At 50.1% G+C, this 19,094-nt stretch overlaps 1 protein-coding gene across 1 annotated transcript in view; it reads left to right on the top strand.

The window, feature by feature from the left end:
- PITPNM3 (PITPNM family member 3) overlaps positions 1 to 19,094 on the top strand; it is an 88,636-nt gene that overhangs the window by 33,387 nt on the left and 36,155 nt on the right. The window contains exon 3 of the mRNA XM_064271627.1: positions 5,680 to 5,727. Coding sequence (XP_064127697.1) covers positions 5,680 to 5,727 — 48 coding nt within the window. The remainder of the gene's footprint in view (positions 1 to 5,679; positions 5,728 to 19,094) is intronic.

Raw genomic sequence — 19,094 nt, forward strand, 5'->3', positions numbered from 1 at the left:
GATAATTTTCTGGACAGACCAAGGAGGGTGTAACAGGCAGAGGGACTGGCAGATACAGAGACATGGAGGGAGGCATGAGGAAGCAGGGGGATTTGAGAAATCACACAAGGTTCATCATGTTTGAAGCTTTGGGTGTGAGCCGTTGGGCTGGGGTATGAGATGTGCTGGGGTGTGAGGTGTTGGGCTAGGGGGTGTGAGGCATTGGGCTGGGGGTGCGAGGTGTTGGGTTGGGGGTGTGAGGTGTTGGGGTGGGGGTACTAGGCGTGGGGTTGGGGGTGTGAGGTGTTGGGCTAGGGGTATGAGGTCTTGGGCTGGGGTATGAGGTTTTGGGCTGGGCATGAGGCATTGCACTGGGGGTGTGAGGTGTTAGGCTGGGGTGTGAGACTTTGGGCTGGGGTGTGAGGTATTGGGTTGGGGTGTGAGGTATTGGGCTGGAGGCGTGAGGCTTTGAGCTGGGGTGTGAGGCTTTGGGCTGGGGTGTGAGGTGTTGGGCTGAGGTGTGAGATGCTGGGCTGGGGTTGAGGTGTTGGGCAGGGGTATGAGGCATTGGGTTGGGGTTGAGGTCTTGGGCTGGGGGTGTGAGTCTTTAGGCTGGGGTGTGAGATGTTGGGTTGGGGTTGAGGCATTGGGCTGGGGTGTGAGATGCTGGGCTGGGATAGCAAAAGGGAGTGGGGAGGTCTTGGAGAAGAGGCAGGGAGAGAAGGCAGCAGCTGCCCGTGAAGGTGTTGAATGATGGGTTGAGGAGTTGGAGCCTTCTTGGGAGTGCCTGAGGATCCAAGGGGTGATTTAAGCAGGGAAGCAATGTGCCACTTTTTAGAAAGATCATTCTGGAAGCCAATGTCAAGGATTTAGAAGGAGGGATGAATGTAGGGGAGTTGCCCTGAGCCAGATGAGAGGTAATGAGGGTGAATCTTAACCTGCAGCTCAGCAGTGGCTCAGAAGTATTTGGGAATACCAGAGTTTGGAGAGCAGGATGGTCCCAGTGTTGGGTCTTTTCTTATCAGCCGTAGGTCATGAGCTGAGTTACAGGCTGAACCAGAGCCTGGTTAGGACTCCCAAAGCTAGCAAGAGGAGGGCCCAGTGCGTGTCCTGAGGTTTCAGCTGCTCCCATGCCTGCTTCCGTGGAGTCTTCCAAGACACTTCCTGGCATATCAGGATGGGAATTCCCAGGCCCTTCTTCCCCCAGGCCCAGCTTGTCTGGTTTTCTTCCTTAGTAGCCACTCAACTCTCCCCTTAGAGAAGGGAAGAAAGTGCTCCTGCTCTTGGAAATGGTTAAGAGCTGACTACTAACCTAAAGGTTGCTTGTTTGAATCCACCCAGTGGTGCCGTGAAAGAAAGGCCTAGCAATCTGCTTCCATAAGATCACAGCCAAGAAAGCCCTATGGAGTAAAATTTTACTCTGTGATACACGGGGTCGCCATGCGTCGGAATCCACTCATTGGTTCTGTTCTTAGCTACAAAGGTTGCTTCTCTCGCTGTTGGGGAGCTCCCAGTTTGTTGGAAGGGGAATGGGAAGAGGAAATATAAATTCTCTCAGCAGACCATGAGTGGGCAGTTGGAGGGGTCTCCTTGGAGGGCTGTGTGAGTTTGGGACAAGCAGGATTGGTGGAGAGGTTAGGGCTTCCTGGGAGAGCTGGGGCAGGCATGTTGGTCTGCCTTCCAGGTTCCCTGCATTGACGTGTTTGCAGGAAGCTTCTGGCAGCTTCTGCTCTTGAGAAAGCTTTAGATCGGGCGAGGCTGTCGGGGCCCAGGGGCCTTGGAAAGCTGCAGGCCAAGTGGGGTCTTGTTTAGGCGGTGGCTGAGGCAGCTGCACATTGGTTAATCAGCCTCACCCTGGGAGCCCGTTCATCGGCAAGGTGGTGTTCACAGCAGACTCTTCATCTACCGGCAGCAGCTGCTGCGAGGGAAGATGGAGCCAGCCGGGCTGGGTAGGCTGGGCCAGCATCCTGCTACCTTGGCCCCACGCTCACCGTGTCACACATCAAGCTGTTCCTGCCCAGGTCCCTTGGATGCCCAGCTCAGGTTTCGGAAGAAGCCAGGCCTGCAGGAAACACTAGCCAGTTCCCAGGCCTCTCTTCCATACCCCTTGTAAACACTCCCTTCTCCGGTCCCCTTGATCCCCACTCTCAGCCCGGGTCAGGCTTTGGTCCCTCAGCCTCTGATTTGTCAGCCGCACCCCCTCGGTCTCGGTGGGTCCCCACTTCAGGAAGTACTTCCCACACCACCAGAGCCACCCCAGCAAGCCCTACTCTAGAAAGGCCTCCACGTAGCGGGCAGGGGCAGGGTCATGGGAAAACCCTCACCTGTTGTCAAGGCAACAGATCTAAATGCTGGGTAAGCGACTCTATCCTTCTGAGCCTCAGTTTCCTCATCCGCTAAGAGAACCTGGTGCCCTTTTCCTGCAGGTGTGAGATTGTAATGATTTAACAGAAGGGAAAGCACAAGGCAAACTGTGAAGCTCCTTGCATGCCCAGGAACAGCCTTTACAGTTTACACAACTGTTATGGATAGAATTGTGGCTCCCCAAAACGTGTATCAACTTGGCTAGGTCATGATTCCCAGTACTGTGTGGTTCTCCACCATTTTGTGATCTGATGTAATTACTTATGTGTTGTAAATACTAACCTCTATAATTTTTTTTTTTTTTTTAATGATGTTTATTGATGTTTATGAGGCAGGACTCAATCTACAGAATTAGGTTGTATCTTGAGTCAGTCTCTTTTGAGACGTAAAAGAGAGAATCCTGCAGAGAGGATGGGGACCTCATGCCACCAAGAATGAAGAACAAGGAAGGGAGCTTGTCCTTTGTTTGGACCTGGGGTCCTGGCGCTGAGAAGCTTCTAGACCAGGGGAAGATTGATGATGAGGACCCTCCTCCAGAGCCGACAGAGAGAGAAAGCCTTGCCCTGGAGCTGGCACCCTGAATTCGGACTTCTAGCCTCCTAGACTGTGAGAGAATAAATTTCTGTTTGTTGAAGCCATCCACTTGTGGTATTTCTGTTATAGCGGCAGTAGATGGCTAAGACAACAACCAAGCCCATACTCGTGGAGTTAGCTTTGAAGAGGCCCCAGAGCTTGGCTCTCTCCTCCTTCTCTCACAGTTTTCCTTCTGTTATGGATCGCATCCTGTTATGGATTGCATTGTGTCCCCTCCAAAATATGTGTTGGAATCCTAACCCTTTTACCTCTGGATGTGATCCCATTTGGGAATAGGGTTTTCTTTGTTATGTTAGTGAGGCCATATCAGTGTAGGGAGTGTCTTAAGCCTAACTGCTTTTGAGATATAAAAAGAGCAAATAAGAAACAGGTGTGCACTAGCTGGGACAGGCAGATGCCCTGTGGAGATCACCAAGAAACAGAGGAGAGTAGCTGAAAGGGACAAGAGTTTTCCCCCAGAGTGGACAGGGCGGGAGCCTTCCTCTAGAGCTGGTGCCCTGAATTCAGACCTGCAGCCTCCTAAACTGTGAAAAAATACATTTCTGTTCTTTAAAACCACCTACTTTTTTTTTTTTTTTTTACTTGCCCCTGCATCTCCCCCTGCACTCCTGCTCACCCGGGCTTATGCTCTTGCTCACTTCCCTACCACGAATCCTCGCGTATTGAGATCCTGCCCCGGCTGCAAGCCCTGCTTGTTTTCTCGTAATGAAAGTACTGCATGGTTTCACCGTCTCCTGAATATGAAGTCTCCTGCACCCTGTCTAGGTGAGGAGCTGCTACGGACCTGGCAGGAGAACGTGGAGACGATGAGTCAGACTTGGACCATCCCTTGGCTAGACTCTTCTCCCCACCTCAGGGTCTGGTACAGAGCTGAGAAATGCTAGAGGCATTTGTGTTGTAGTCAGGACTTCTGACCAGCAGCCTCTGCCTGCAGAGATCCCTGCGCTCCAAAGGACCCTGGGCTTGGGGTTTCATGCTGGAATTCTGAATAATTTTATCTTTGAATCCGAGTTTTGTAAGTGAGAGCCACTGAGGTGATGGAGCATGTGCTAAGGGGCTTCAGCTCACAAGTGGTCCTGCCTTCCCCACCTTCCCGCTTTCTGGGGTCAGTTCCTGACCAGATTTTCCCCTGCCCTGTGGCTCCCCAGGCCCAGCCCAGCTTCCTCCTGCCTGCCTCCAAGACAGCTGCTGACCGCTACCCCCAGCAGAGGAGGGTCTGGCTCAGGCGTGCCAATCCCACTGTGCCGCTCTGCCCTGGGGTGGTAGCATCACAGCATATTTGATGGGTGACCCTGTGGGAACAAGCATCTTGCCCACCTCCATCCAGGTACCCAGTGCTTTCAGTCATGGAGGTTGCAATCATCTTGGGGCCACCTGTCTGTCCTGGGTGGGAATGTGGATGGGAACTGGCCTTCCCTGAGTCTTGCCCTGTGCTGGCCCTTGGAACCCAGAGCTGACCCTGAGGGCAGGTCTTGAGAGCTGAAGCTTCTGAAGAAGTGAGGTCTTTGTGGAAGAGGTGGCTCCTGGGTTGGTTCTCCATAGCTTCCCCCCTTCCCCAAGAAAAAGTGTATAGAAAAAGGACTGGAAGTACATAAAATGCAATTACGTTTTCTCTTAGTGATGGAATTACAAGGAATCTTTTTGCCTTCGTTAGACTTGTTAATGCTTTTAAATTTTCAATAAGGAACTTCTATTATTTTCATACTTATAGAAAAGAAAGGCTTTCATGAGAGGAAAGAAGCTATTTCAGTAGTCCAACGAGACAGGATGGAGTTCTGTATTTGGCCAGTGGTGGGGGAATTCAATGATTCATTCAACAAATATAGGCTGAGAAGCACTGTTTTAGGCCTGGGAGCACACCAAGGGACAAGGAAGGAATCCCTGCCATGGTGGAGCCTACGTTGTGATGGAGAAGGGGCAGAAGTAAGGAAGTCAGCCCCACAGAACTTTGTGACTGATTGAATGTGGGCGACAAGGAGGGGCAAAGCGTCAGGATTGACTCCCAGGCTTGGGAAGAAGGAGGTACCTGCCATGGAGGCAAGAGACACAGTAAGAAGCTCAGTGCTAGCACATTGGACTTGGCTGTGATGAGTGTGAGGCACATAGGAAACATCAGAGGTGTCTGGGAGGCAGTGGGACACGGGTCAAGAACTAGGAGGGAGGACTGGGCTAGAGATGGAGATTGGTGGTGATGTGCACGGCCATGGTGTTCAATGCTGACCCTCAGAGGAGAGAGTCTGGGCCCAGAGAAGGAAAACACCTGGGAAGCAGCTGCTTCATGAACGTGGGGGGAGAAGAGGACCCAGAGAAGAAGGCAGAGTTTAGAAGGTCGGAGAAGTGGAAGAGGAGCCAGGCCATGCCTCCCCAGGTGATGGCAGCATGGTTCCACACTCTGCCTTCATAAAGGGCTAAGATTGAAGTCTGGGGCAGGAGCAGGGCCGGGCGCCTACCTCCTGGAAATGCAGGGTTTGGTCAATAGTGGAAGTCCCTGGGTGGCACAGACTGTTTGCCCTCAACTACTAACCTAAATGTTGGCAGTTTGAACCCAGCCAGTGACACTGTGGAAGCGATTTGCTTCCATAAAGATTACAGCCAAGAAAACCCTATGGAGCTCAGTCCTACTCTATAACACATGGGGTTGCCATGAGTTGGAATGGACTCGATGGCAACCGGCCTGGTTTTTTGGGTTTGGTCCGCAGTGACAAAGGGAGCCTGTACTCACAGTTCATTTCTTTTCTGCAGGAGAAGGGACGGCACCCTGCACCTCCAGCATCCTCCAGGAGAAGCAGCGTGAGTTAAGCCTGGCCCCCTTGGAGTCTTCTCTTCCCCTTGTGCGGGCGGGGGGAGGGTGCGGTGTGGTTCAAACTCCTTGGACCTGGAGCCCCTCTCTTGTCCATTTAGGACCCAGAAGGGTTGTAGGATCATCACTACCTTGTCTTCAGGCAGGATCAGAGGGCCTAGGGGTCACTCAGTTGGTCTGAGCAACTTGGGGTCCCAAATCCCCCATGCTTGGCAGCTGTGGTGTCAGAGCCAGAGTGCAGGGCCTGGGGCTGGTGGAGTGGGGAGGTGAGTCCAGCAGAGCAGCTGAGGGCAGGGAAAACCTCACACGTGTTGTTTGCATGTGGACAGAGAGAGAGAGAAGGGTAGAATGGGACAAGCCGTCAGTGCTTTTGAGATACTCTCCTTTGGGTGGCACACTTCCAGGAACCACAGGTGGTGGTAACCATGGTCATAAGATCCTCATTCCCAACTGTACCGGATGTGATGAAGAAGCTCAGGGCATGGTGGCTGAGTCCTGGGGCCTCCCAAGTCCTTGTCATTCTTCAGGCTTCTCTGGGTTCCCTTCTGCCCCTGTCTTCTAGGGAGATGAGCTCAGCACTGGATGTGGGAAGGACTTGGTATAGATGCATCAACTTGCTGACATAGTAACCTCAAGCCGTCTTCCCTGGAGGCTCTGGTGCATTTGGCAGGCAGTGACTGAGCCAAATGCCTTTGCTATTGGTGGTACTGTGTTTCATTTGAGTCTAGAGTCATGGAGAGCTGTCTCTGCGTATGTTTGAGGAGTGTGCTCAAGTGCTCAAGCCTTGCCTTACTTTTCTCTCCTGCTGTTTGGAGCTATGGTTGTAGCTTTTGGGGCCCAGCCGTCTCTACTTGCCAGCTCCCCAGGCTCAAGCTTGAGGCCTTGCTCCAAGCTCTTCTGTCCCTCAGATGCCATCCCCAGGAGGAGGGACACTTGCCACACCAGCCTTCCCATAGCCCAGGACCCAGACCTGGGTGGGCACACCAGCTTCCCAAGGATCCTTGTCTATGTCTTAACACTCGATTGCAATACACAGACAGAGCCCCTAAGGGGCTGGTCGGCATGAATGTCTGCAAGGGTGGAACAGGGAACGGGGGAGATGTTTCCCTTTGCTAGCCCCACTCCCTCCCCTGGAATATGGAGGATGGCGCCACTTTCCTCAGGAACGTGAGAGAGGAAATGAGCCCATATGTTTCCTTCTGGGTCTCTTGTCATTCTTAGCTGACGTAGAGTTGGCCTCTGACCCAACAAAAGGCTGCCTAGTCCTGTGCCGCCCCCAATCAGTTGCAGGTCAGACCTTTGTGATCCACAGAGCTTTCATTGGCTGATTTCCTGAAGTAGATGCCAGGGCTTTCCTCCTAGTCTGTCTTAGTCTAGACGCTCTGATGAAATCTGTTCAACATCGTAGCAACAAGCAAGCCCCTGCTGACAGATGGGTGGTTACTGTGTATAAAGTGCATTGGTAGGGAATTGAACCCAGGTGTCTCACATGGAAGTTGGAAATTGTACCACTGAACCACCGCTGCCCCCCGCTGGGCCCTTAAGGAGGAGGAAACCACACAGCGGCCTCAAAGTGAAAAATGCAGCCACCTGTTCAGGGCATTTGCCTCCACGATGCCAAACCAGAGCTCAGCTTTCCACAGACACAACTGAGCTGATGAGATGTTTGATGTCTTCTGGACGTGACTGGAAAAAAAAAATCGTATTTAAGTAGAGGCAAAGTCATCTTCTTTTTTATTTTTAGTCAGAATTATATTGCTGAAGCCTGTCATCGAATCCTGTTCCTTAAGCATATTCTGATTTAGTAAAGACAGGAGCCCTGGTGGTACAATGGTTAAGCACTTACTGCTAACCAAAAGGTCGGCGGTCTGAACCCAGCCAGCAACTCTGCAGGAGAAAAGACCTGGCAGTCTGCTCCCATAAAGGTTAAACCAAAACCTAGGCTGTTGCCACTGAGTTGAACCCGACTCACAGTGACCCTATATGACAGAGTAGAGCTGCCCCATAGGGTTTCCAAGGCTGTAACCTTTACAGACGCTGACTGCCACATCTTTCTCCTGTGGAGCGGCTGGGGGGTTCGAACCACTGACCTTTCAGTTAGCAGCAGATCACTTAACCACTTCGTCACCAGGGCCTGTTTCCATAAAGATTACAGCCTAGGAAATGCTGCGAGGCAGTTCTGCTCTGTCATATAGGGTCTCTATGAGTCGGAGTCGAACTGATGGCACACAACAACAACGGCAGTAGACACGCAGGTGAATTTTGGGGCTGAAATGGGACCTCAGAGGTCCTCTAGGCCAGTGTTTCCCAAGTGTTGTTTTTGTTAGGTGCCACCAAGTCAATTCCGACTCATGGTGACCCAGTGTGACAGAGTGTAACGGCCCCATAGTTTTCTTGGCTGTTATCTTTACAGAAGCGGATTGCCAGGTCTTTCTCCCGTGGGTGAGTTTGAACTGCCAACCTTTTGGTTAACAGCTGAGCGCTTAACCATTGTGCCACGAGGGCTCCTTTCCCAAGTGTAAGCCCAACATTTCCCAGAGTGAGAATAATAACAACACTGTGATGTGTTTTTCCATCAAGCTGAATGTATTCAATTGAAAAGACTGTTTTTTATTCCACACTGATGTCCTGCCTACAATTTTTGGTATTAAAATACTTTTTATTTTATGAAATGACAATGATAATTAATCATGGTTTATTTGTTTATTTTTAATCCAAATTTAGCAACATAATTTGTGACCCTGAATCCAAAAAGATTAATAGCAATGGCTTATATTTATGGTGCAAACACTTAACATGCTTGGCTGCTAACCAAAAGGTTGGAGGTTCGAGTTTACCCAGAGGTGCCTCAGAAGAAAGGCCTACTTCTGAAAAATCAGCTATCGAAAATTCTATGGAGCATAGTTCTGCTCTGACACACATGGGGTCGCCATCAATCCTGGGACTGTGCTAGGACATCTGGGCATTGGAAGTACACAGTCCTGGGTTTGAAGCCCAGCGCCTTTGTTGACTGTGACACTTTGGGCAAGTTGCCTAATGTCCCGGAGCTTCACTTTGCCCCGTCGTGGAAAGATAAGTAAGAGGTCTGCTTCCTGGGGTGGCTGAGGGCATCAGAGGTAATATACGTGTGGTGCCAAGACCTGCACCTGGAATACAGGAAGTGGCTAATGGTCCTTGTTTGTTATTGGTAGTTTGGATGAGCACTGGCAACTGCAATACCTGGTTGCAGGTGTGAGAGGTGAATCTTGCCATCTCCCAAAGCTCAGTGTTTTTGGTGCTCTGCTGGTCCTGTGGCTGCCTCAGTCATCATGGTCACAGAGGTGGTTTCCTGTGAGTCTGAGTCCCCAGAGGATTGTCCTAAGCTGGCCAGGGAGCACTGGGCTTCTTGGGTCATAAGCACAGGGAGGAAGCCAGCATGGCTTCTCAGCTCCTGTCTAGGTGTGAGGTGACAGCCCTTTCTGCATGGGGAGGGGGAGTCCTGGAGTCCTCCCTCCTGTGTGACCACTGGTCAGTCCCAAGTCCTCATTTTGCACTTGAACAGATGGCCTGGCAGCCTGCCATTGGACAGACAGCCCAGCAGCCTGCCACCACTGGCTTGTGCTTGCAATTTGGACGTAGAAGTGAGGGCACCGGGGGAGCCACTGTGGGTGGGGTGGGAGCAGAGGAGAGGAGGGCCTTGGACTGGGAGGCAGCAGACCTGGATCCCCTGCATGATGTGCCGTGTAGCCTTAGCTCTGTAGGTGGCCAGTGTCCCGTCCCACCTATGTGGGGAGCCCCCCCTAGATCGACTTCCCAGGGGTCTCTGCTTTTCTGTTGCTATCTCTTTGTCTCCTCATGTCCTTAGTCTGTGTCTCTCCTCCTATGTCTGCTCAATGGTGCTGGGTGCAGGGACTCAAGGAAACTAATTTATCATCTGCCCATCAGACCTCACTCCTTCTGTTCTCCATCTCAACTGAATGGTACATTGTCCACAAACCCAAGCCAGAAACCCGCGGGTCCTTCCAGACCGCTCCCTTTCTGACACCGGGCAGAGCTCAATCAGATCCTGAGTAGCATCAGTTCTACCTCCAGCAGAGCTCTCAAAGGCACCCCTCGCTAGCTGAGGCCGCCAGCTTCCGTCTCCTGGACCATTGCAGCCTCCTCCTGCCTGGCCTCCCTGCCTCCAGTCTCTCCCGTTCCAATCCTTTCTCCAGGTGTCAGAGAGACCTTTCCAGGAGGCACCTCTTGTCCTGACAGCCCCCTGCTCACTTGTCATGATTCCTCTCTGGTGACGGGCACCACTTCCCTCTGTCCTACCTCCCTGCCCACTTTTCTCATCAGCTTTTCCCCTTCCTTTCCCCACTGGATTCTGGGAGGGGCACGAGATCTAAGCACAGCTTCCCCATGGGCTAATTGAGAAGCTTGAATATCCCACCCATCCCCATGGAGGCCTGGAGACAGCTCCCCCACAGCAGATAGTAGGAAAGACTCATTGTAGGAAAGACTAGGGTGATGCCTTTGGGCCCCAGCACTATTGACCTACCTTCTCTGCTCCTTTCCTCACTGAGTGCAGGGGGCTGGGCCCACCCCTTCCACCCCTGATCCACCATCATCATAGAAAGGGCAGAGAGTAGGGCCATTGATTCAATACCCACACTCCCTATCCAGGCCCATTTCTCCCAGAAGACCTGTGGCTGCCCCATCCTCTCCATCCCCTTTCCCTTCCCATTTCAGCAGCTCCATGGTACAGGGATCTTTCCAGGCTGTTCTCTGATCTTCATAACCACCTGGGATCTGGGAAGGGATAGAGCCATCACACCCATTTCACAACAAGAGAGTGGAGACTCAGAAGGAGGAAATGACCTATCCAAGGAAAGGGCTCGAACCCAGCTCTCCTCATCCCTCCATCTCCAGACCTCAGTTCTATGCCACATCTGAGCTCCTTTTTTTCCACAGTTTCTCCTCCTGTGGTCACCCCAGATACCTGGGAAGGTGCTCCACTATCCCTTGCATCACACAGGTTCCCCCTCGAGAGCCAGCTCCACTAATCCCCTAAAACCTTGGGGTCCAAGATGTGTACAGGGCAGGAAAGTGTTTGTGAGTTGGAGGGGGCTTCCTCTACCTCATCCCAACTGGGGGGAAGTTTATGTGACAGGAGGGCTTACCTATTTGTGACCCTCTCAGTCTTGACCCAGCCCACATGGAGTACAACAGTGAACTGACATGTGGGACCAAAACTCATATTGGCTGTCAAATGGCTAAGATGTGGGGGACAGCAGGTGGCTGCCCCAGGTGTGGGGAGGGTCTGCTTATGGCCATGCCCATCCCTAGAGCGGGGTGCTCTATGGGACCCTGAAACAGCGCAGTGAGCTGCACACGGAGAAAAATGTTCTCTCGTCCCCAGACCAAGACCCGATCCTGGTCCCAGATGGCCCTTGATCTTCCTGTCTGAGCCCCCACCCTAGCTACCAGCTGAACCTGAGTTATTCCTGCTGGGTCCTGACTCCAGCCCCGAGCCTGGTCCTGGACTGAGCTCTGGCCCTTGGCTCAGAGGGAACCCTGGTCCCATTAACTGTCTATCAAACAAACCTGTGTGGTTGTCCCAAAGCGACAGAGTGAAAAGGTTTGGGTGGCTCAACATCACCTCTCCATCTTGGAAATGTTGACCTCCTGTCCTGCTGCCCAGGGTCAGTGACCAGAGGGAGAAAGTCTGAATGCCCAGGACCGTCATCCAGGAGCCTCCCCTCCTGCGTGCCCACAGCCCCACGGCCTCCCCAGGAGGAGCCCACCACACAGATGGGCTGTGAGAAGCCCCTTGCCCGCGGCTGGCCTCCCCACTCCTCTGCCTGGTAACTGGTGTCTTTTCCTGGCCTGTGTGGGCAGCTTGCTGAGCACAGCTGCAGACAGGCTATATTTAGCTGCTTTAATGAGCTCAGGGTGGCAGACGTCCGCCTTGGGAGCACTTTTCTTGCGTGTACATGCGTATGACTTGGCATGGTCCGTTCTTGTGCGTGCGCATGTGTGTGCCTGTGCGTTTGTGTGTGTGCACTAGTGTGTACATCAATGCATTTGTGCATTTATTTACATGTAGGATACGTGTGTGGCTAGCATACATATGTGAATCTATCCGTGTAGTGTTTGCACATTCCTGGGGATGTGTACAGCTTCTGCCGCTTACGGAAGTGCAAAATGAGAACAAGCCATTTGTTCATTCGTCCATTTGTTTAACAAGTATCTAAGGAGCGTCTTTTATACGGCAGCACCTTGAGAGGCTCTGGGGTTCAAAAGGAGCGAAAGCAGACCCAGGCCCGGCCTTTAAGGACCTTAATCTGGAGGATGGAGGAGGGGAAGGCAGTAATCAAATAATCACAAAACTAAAAGCATGATGACTTGTCCCAGGAAACAGAGGTTCCTGGTGCTTTTAGGGGGAGGGAGGTAAGAGTGGAAGGCCTCCAGAAGGAAGCAACAGTGAAGTCGCTGTAGGAAGTATCTAGGCACAGAGGCACTGGGAAGACGCGTCCAGGCATAGGGAACAAGGTGTGCAAAGGCCCTGTGGTGAGAGGGAAAATGCTGTGTTTGAGAACTGTAGAAAAGGCTGAAGTGGCTGAGGTCTAAGAGGGAGGGGGAGTAGTAGGAGGTAAAGCTGGTGAGGTGGGGGTAGGGGGGTGGGGGTCAGACCACGTGGGCCTTGGTCAGGATGTGGAAAGCCAGAGGAGGCGATGGTGTGGGATGCTGTGATGAGATTTGGTAGGTTGGTTAGAACCTAGTCCTGATTCAGCCAAGGTCCCAGCAGGAAAAGAGGTCACATGTGAGCATTCTAGCGTGAGGAGAGTTGAGTGAAGGGACTTTATTTACAGGTGAACGAGGGTTTAAGGAAACCAACAAGCACAGGCAATACCTAGGGGCATTCCTGCCCTTGAAGGTAGCCACACAGAGAGGCCCCAGGCAGGCACTGCACCTTTCAGCTGAGGGACCAACCTATGGGTGACCTGGCAGGGGAGGAGCCTCACTCTCCTGGATTCTCCTGTTGGTGCCTTCCACTGGCCAAAACTAACCGGAAGGTGGTGGTGGGTGGAGGGGGCAGGGTGCCTCAGTCTCCAGGGCCCAGAGTAGGCGAGAGGGTGGAAGGTGGGTCTGGAGGAGCAAGTGGAGAATGTGGGAGCTTCTCCTTTCCTCGTCCTCCTGCCATTGTCCCAAAGCCCCCAGATGTCTTCCCCAACACCTTGGTGGGGGGATAGTGTGTGTGCGTGAGGGGGTGAGGGGGTAAGGGTATGCACATGCACACACGTGCAGAGCAGGCTTTCTCCACACTGGTGAGCACTGGGGGCTGTGAGCCCCGGCCTAGTGGCCCATTGTGTCCTGGTCTGCAGCTCCTGGCTTGGGTCCGAGCTCCCCACGTACAGCAGAAGTCGTCCTCCAGCCTCCTGGAGCCCTGAGGCACCTGCCTAGATCTCCATCCTCTCCTCAGCCTGCGGCATGGAGTGGGGATCTCTCTCTTTCCAGCTCCAGGGATTCTGTCTCCTCAAATCCTTTTCTCATGGGAATGAAAGAGGTTTTGGAGATAAAAGTCAGGAAACTTGCACAAACCTTCCCAGAGACAAAGAAGCCAGAGTAGGGAGAATCTATAAATTAGTATCTCAAAAAATCACCCTGCTGCATGCATTTAAAAAAATTCTTTTTTTTAAATCTGTCTTCTGGATAGGTAGACGATGTACATGGTATAAAATTTAAATGGAACAAAGGTGAACAGTATGTCTCCCCTCCCAGTCCCTCTTCCCTCAAGCAATGGTTTGTTACTAGTTTCTTAGATACCATTCCAGAGATATTCTCTGCATATATCCATAAATACATGGATCCATATGGATGGATCAAAATATATGGGATATATATGCATATATCCATAAATATATGGATCCAAATATATGGAACATATCCATAAATATTCATATATATACCCACATATCTAATCCACTGGGTTTATACCCACACAAATGGAAGCTTCTGGTACATTCCATTCTGTACTTTGCTTTTCTCGGATAATAATTAATCACGACGATGTTATTATCTCAGATACTTTAGAGATGCCTCACTCTTTGTAAAGGTCATGCCATTTCACTGTAGCATAATTTAACAAGTCCCCCACGGACGGACATTTAGGTTGCCTCCTCTCTTTTGCCGTTATGAACAACGCAGCAATGGTTAGCATTGTCCGTGTGCCGTTTGCACATGGGGTGGGGCTGCTGGGTCCGAGGATGTGTGCATTTTGTGTTTTGAAAGGCATTGCCAAATTGCCCTCCCCAAGATGGTAGTGGCTCTCACTCTCCCTAGCAATGAGTGAAGAGGGCCTGTTTTCCCACATGCTGGCCAGCACAGTGTTTATTGGACCTTTTGACCATTGCCAAGGTGAAAAAAGGTGTTTTAGGGTAATTTCCATGAGTATTTCTCTTGTTCAGGGCCCTAAGGTTGAGCCTGTATTCATATGTCTAAGAGCCATCCCTAGTTCGCTTTGAGGAACGCACATGCATTTTGAGGGGATTAGTGTGACGGCACTGGGTTTTGGGTTTTTAGTGCGTGGAGGGTGTGGGCCAGAGTGCTATTTCGGTCCTTTGTGTGCATGCTGGCTGCTTGTAGCCCCCTGTTCGGAGCAGGCTGGGTGGGATTGACAGGGCATCTTTAGGGGGCAGGGCCAAGGTCCAATCAAGTTGGGGACTGTACTTTATGCTCCTGTTCCTGGTAACAGCCCCTCTCCTCCTCTTCCTCCCCACCAGGGCTCACTGAGGAGGCAGGGCTGTGGTGTGGAGGCATCTGATACAGTGAAGAGACCACCCTCTATTTTTCCCCTGTGCTGTGGGGTGATGCTTCAGGAGGATGACAGAGCTCTGGCCTGGTGGCCTGCATTTAGATCACCATCCCTTCACTTAAACCCTCAGAGAAGGCACTTAATCTGCCCGAGCCTCAGTTTTCTCATCTGCAAAATGGGGAGAGCACCCCTGACTTCTCAGGATCAACATGAAGATTACCTGAGACTCAGTACGAGGAATAGAAACTCAAGACAAATCTTAGGAGAGATTCGCCAGGGTAGGGTTTCCTTGTGGTTGTATATCTGGAACCTTCACTGGGCCTGATTCAGGATGGTGACACTCCGGATCTGAGCTGGGTTCCTCCAAGGGGAGGACTTCCTCAGAGCTATCCCTGTGCTCACTTGCCCCCTGGTGGCCAACAGCATATGTTAAGAGGCAGGATCTGGGGCCCAGACTGCAGCTAGGGCCAGGGCTTCGTCTGGGCTAGCATCTCTGGGAGATGTCCATCGCCTACTGGAGGTCCGAACATGTAATGCTGACCTCATGGGCCAGATGCATCCAGGCTGATGTGACTGGATTCTGATCCTGGGAGGGTTAAGGAGCCGCAGGAGGGACCTCAGCTTCCAGGTGCCCCAACCAGGGTTGAATATTTCCATCCCAGCATCCCTGCTAAGTGGCCTGTTACGTACCTTGCTTGTATAACCTCATGGGCCATTTTTGAACTGTTACAACCATTTCCTAAGTTAGTTGGAACTGGCTCTCCAGAAACCGTCCCACCCTCATTCACCCTGGCTCTATCCCCTGCTCCTGGACCCTAACCCTGCTAGGCAGGGGTACAAGGCACCAACCATATCCTCTTGGGTCTGCTCTTCATTAGCCTGAGCCCCTCAACCTCCTGAGCCACTTTCAGAAGACTTTCTGCCTGTTGTCAAGCTCCATATGTGCCCTCAAGGTGGGTTGAGCTGCAGGGGGCAGAGCAGGGGTGCCCCCTCTTCACTGTGAACACTGGGCCCTAGTTCATGCAGCCTCAGAGCCTGAGAGCTGCCTTTGTCTATTTGTAACCTTTGGTCATGTGACTAGGTGCGCCATGTAATCTGGGTCTTAGTCACGTGACCTGCCCTTGATTATGTGACCAGGCCTTGCTCATGTAACCCTGGTAGCTTGCTCCATCTTTGAGGGCAGATACTGTGTCTGATTCATCTTGGCATTTTCAGCCCTGGCGCATGGCTAGGCAATCACCAACCAGTAGGAATCAGCAAGTGATGTCCCGTTGATTTTTTTAACCCAAACGCAGGATCTTAATTGACTCATATCCTGTTTCGTATTTTTTCTTTCTTTCCACAAGCATTTCTTTTCCTTTTACATCCCCACACTGGCCTGTCAGCTCCCTGAGGGCAGGATTTTTGTTTTGTTTTGTTTGTAGTGTTTGCATCTAATAAAGTAGTGGGTTGTGGTCTGTTTAAAAATACTTTATTGTAAATTTGACAAATGCTTGTGTTGCCTGTTGCATGGGGCTGGTGAGTGTCCCCTACAAATTCAGGTCCACCTGGAAAACCTCAGAATGTGACCTTATTTGGAAATTGGGTCTTTGCAGATGTGATTCATTAAGACAAGGTCATCCTGGACTAGAGCGGGCCCTGACCCAATGACCGGTGCGCTTGTAGGAAGAGAAAGGGATGCAGCGAGATAGGGAAAAGGCCAGGTGGAGACGGAGGGAGGCTGGAGCAATGCAGCCACAAGCCAAGGAAGGCCAAGAATTGCAGGGAGCCACCAGAAGCTAGGAGAAGGTGAGGAAGGATTCTTCCTGAGAGCCTTCAGAGGGATCATGGCCCTGCTGACACCTTGATTTCAGACTTCTAGCACCAGAACTGTGAAGGCATAGATTCATGTTGTTTCAAGCCACCCAGTGTGAGGTACTTTGTTATGACAGCAGTAGGAATCGCCTATTCATTGACTATCTTAATAAATATATATATATTTTAATTTGTTGTGCTTTAGGTGAAAGTTTACAAATCAAATCAGTCTCTCATACAAAAAGTTATACACACCTTGCTATGTACTCCTAGCTGGTCTCCCCTGAATGAGACAGCACACTCCTCCTCTCCACCCTGTATTCCCTGTGACCATTCAATCAGCTCCTGTCCCCCTCTGCCTTCTCATCTCCCCTCCAGACAGGAGTTGCCCACATTGTCTCATGTGTCTACTTGAACGAAGAAGCTCACTCCTCACCAGTATCATTTTCTATCTTATAGGCCAGTCCAATCCCTGTCTGTAGAGTAGGCTTCAGGAATGGTTCCAATCTTGGGCTATCAAAGGGTCCGGGGAGCATGACTGTCAGGGTCCCTCTAGTCTCAGTCAGACCATTAAGCCTGGTCTTTTTACGAGAATTTGAGATCTGCATCCCACTGCTTTCCTGCTCCTCAGGGATTCTCTGTTGTGTTCAGTCTGGGAAGTCATCGGTGGTAGCCGGGCAACGTCTAGTTCTTTTGGTCTCAGGCTGATGTGGTCTCTGGTTTATGTGGCCTTTTCTGTCTCTTGGGCTCATGTTTACCATATGTCTTTGGTGTTCTTCATTCTCCTTTGCTCCAGGTAGGTTGAGACCAATTTATGCATCTTAACTGGCTGCTTGCTAGCATTTAAGACCCCAGATGCCTCACACCAAAGTGGGATGCAGAACGTTTTCTTAATACATTTTGTTATGCCAATTGACCTACATGTCCCCTGAAACCATGGTCCCCAAACCCCCGTCCCTGGTACTCCGGCCTTCAAAGCATTTGGTTCTATCCAGGAACTTCTTTGCTTTTGGTTTAGTCCGGTTGTACTGACTATCCCTGTGTTATGTGTTGCCCTTCCCTTCATCTAAAAAAATGTATGCCTACTATCTAGTGACTATCCCTCTCCCTCCCTCCCCACCCTTGTAACCACCAAAGAATATTTTCTTCTGTGTTTAAACTTTATCTAGAGTTCTTATAATAGTGGTCTCATACAATATTTGTCCTTTTGCAATTGACTAATTTCACTCAGCATAATGCCTTCCAGATTCCTCCACTTTTTGAGATGTTTCACAGATATATCGCTGTTCTTAATTGTTGTATACTGTTCCATTGCGTGAACATGCCATAATTTATCCATTTATCAGTTGATGGGCACCTTGGTTGCTTCCATCTTTTTGCTATTGTAAACAGTGCTGCAATAAACATGGGTGTGCATATATCTGTTTGTGTGAAGGCTCTTATTTCTCTAGGATATATTCCAAGGACTGGGATTGCTGGGTTGTATGGTAGTTCTATTTCTAGCTTTTTAAGGGAGCGCCAATTCAATTTCCAGAGTGGTTGTACCATTTTACATTCCCACCAGCAGTGTATAAGTGTTCCAGTCTCTCCACAACCTCTCCAACATTTATTATTTTGTGTTTTTTTTGATTAATGCCAGCCTTGTTGGAGTGAGATGGAATCTTATTGTAGTTTTTGATTTGCATTTCTCTAATGGCTAATGATTGTGAGCATTTCCTCATGTATTTGTTAGCTACCTGAATGTCTTCTTTAGTGAAGTGTCTGTTCATATCCTTTAAAAAAAAAAAATTTTTTTTTTTTTTAATTGGCTTATTTGTCTTTTTGTTGTTGAGTTTTTGCAGTATCCTGTAGATTTTAGAGATCAGGCGCTGATCAGAAATGTCATAGCTAAAACCTTCTTCCCAGTTTGTAGGTAGTCTTTTTACTCTTTTGATGAAGTCTTTGGATGAGCATAGGTGTTTGACTTTTAGGAGCTCCCAGTTATCTAATTTCTCTTCTGGTGTTTGTACATTGTTAGTAATGTTTCGTATACTGTTTATGCCATGTATTAGGGCTCCTAGCATTGTCCTTATTTTTTCTTCCATGGTCTTCGTCATTTTAGATTTTATATTTAGGTCTTTTATCCATTTTGAGTTTGTTTTTGTGCATGGTGTGAGGTATGGGTCTTGTTCCATTCTTTTTCAGATGGATATCCAGTTATGCCAGCACCATGTGTTAAAAAGACTGTCTTTTCCCCATTTAACAGATTTTGAGCTTTTGTCAAATATCTCATATGTGGATGGATTTATGTCTGGATTCTCAATTCTGTTCATTGGTATACGTGTCTATTGTTGAACCAGTACCAGGCTGTTTTGACTACTGTGGCGGTATAATAGGTTCTAAAATCAGGTAGTGTGAGGTCTCCCACTTTGTTCTTCGTTTTCAGTAATGCTTTACTTATCCAGGGCCTCTTTCCCTTCCATATGAAGTTGGTGATTTGCTTCTCCATCTCATTAAAAAATGTCACTGGTATTTGGATTGGGATTGCATTGTATCTATAGATCACTTTGGGTAGAATAGACATTTTTACAATGTTGAGTTTTCCTATTCACAAGCAAGGTATGTTTTTCCACTTATGCAGGTCTCTTTTGGTTTCTTGCAGTAGTGTCTTGTAGTTTTCTTTGTATAGGTCTTTTACATGCTCACAGAGAATTAGATACTTTTGTAGGTGCTTTTTAGGACATGCCACCTGGTCTCAAGTGGGGCCCGGCTCTGCTCAGTTGACCCAGGGGATGACTAATGGAG

This window comes from Loxodonta africana, chromosome 18, assembly GCF_030014295.1.
Source record: "Loxodonta africana isolate mLoxAfr1 chromosome 18, mLoxAfr1.hap2, whole genome shotgun sequence".
NCBI classification, from domain to species: domain Eukaryota; kingdom Metazoa; phylum Chordata; class Mammalia; order Proboscidea; family Elephantidae; genus Loxodonta; species Loxodonta africana.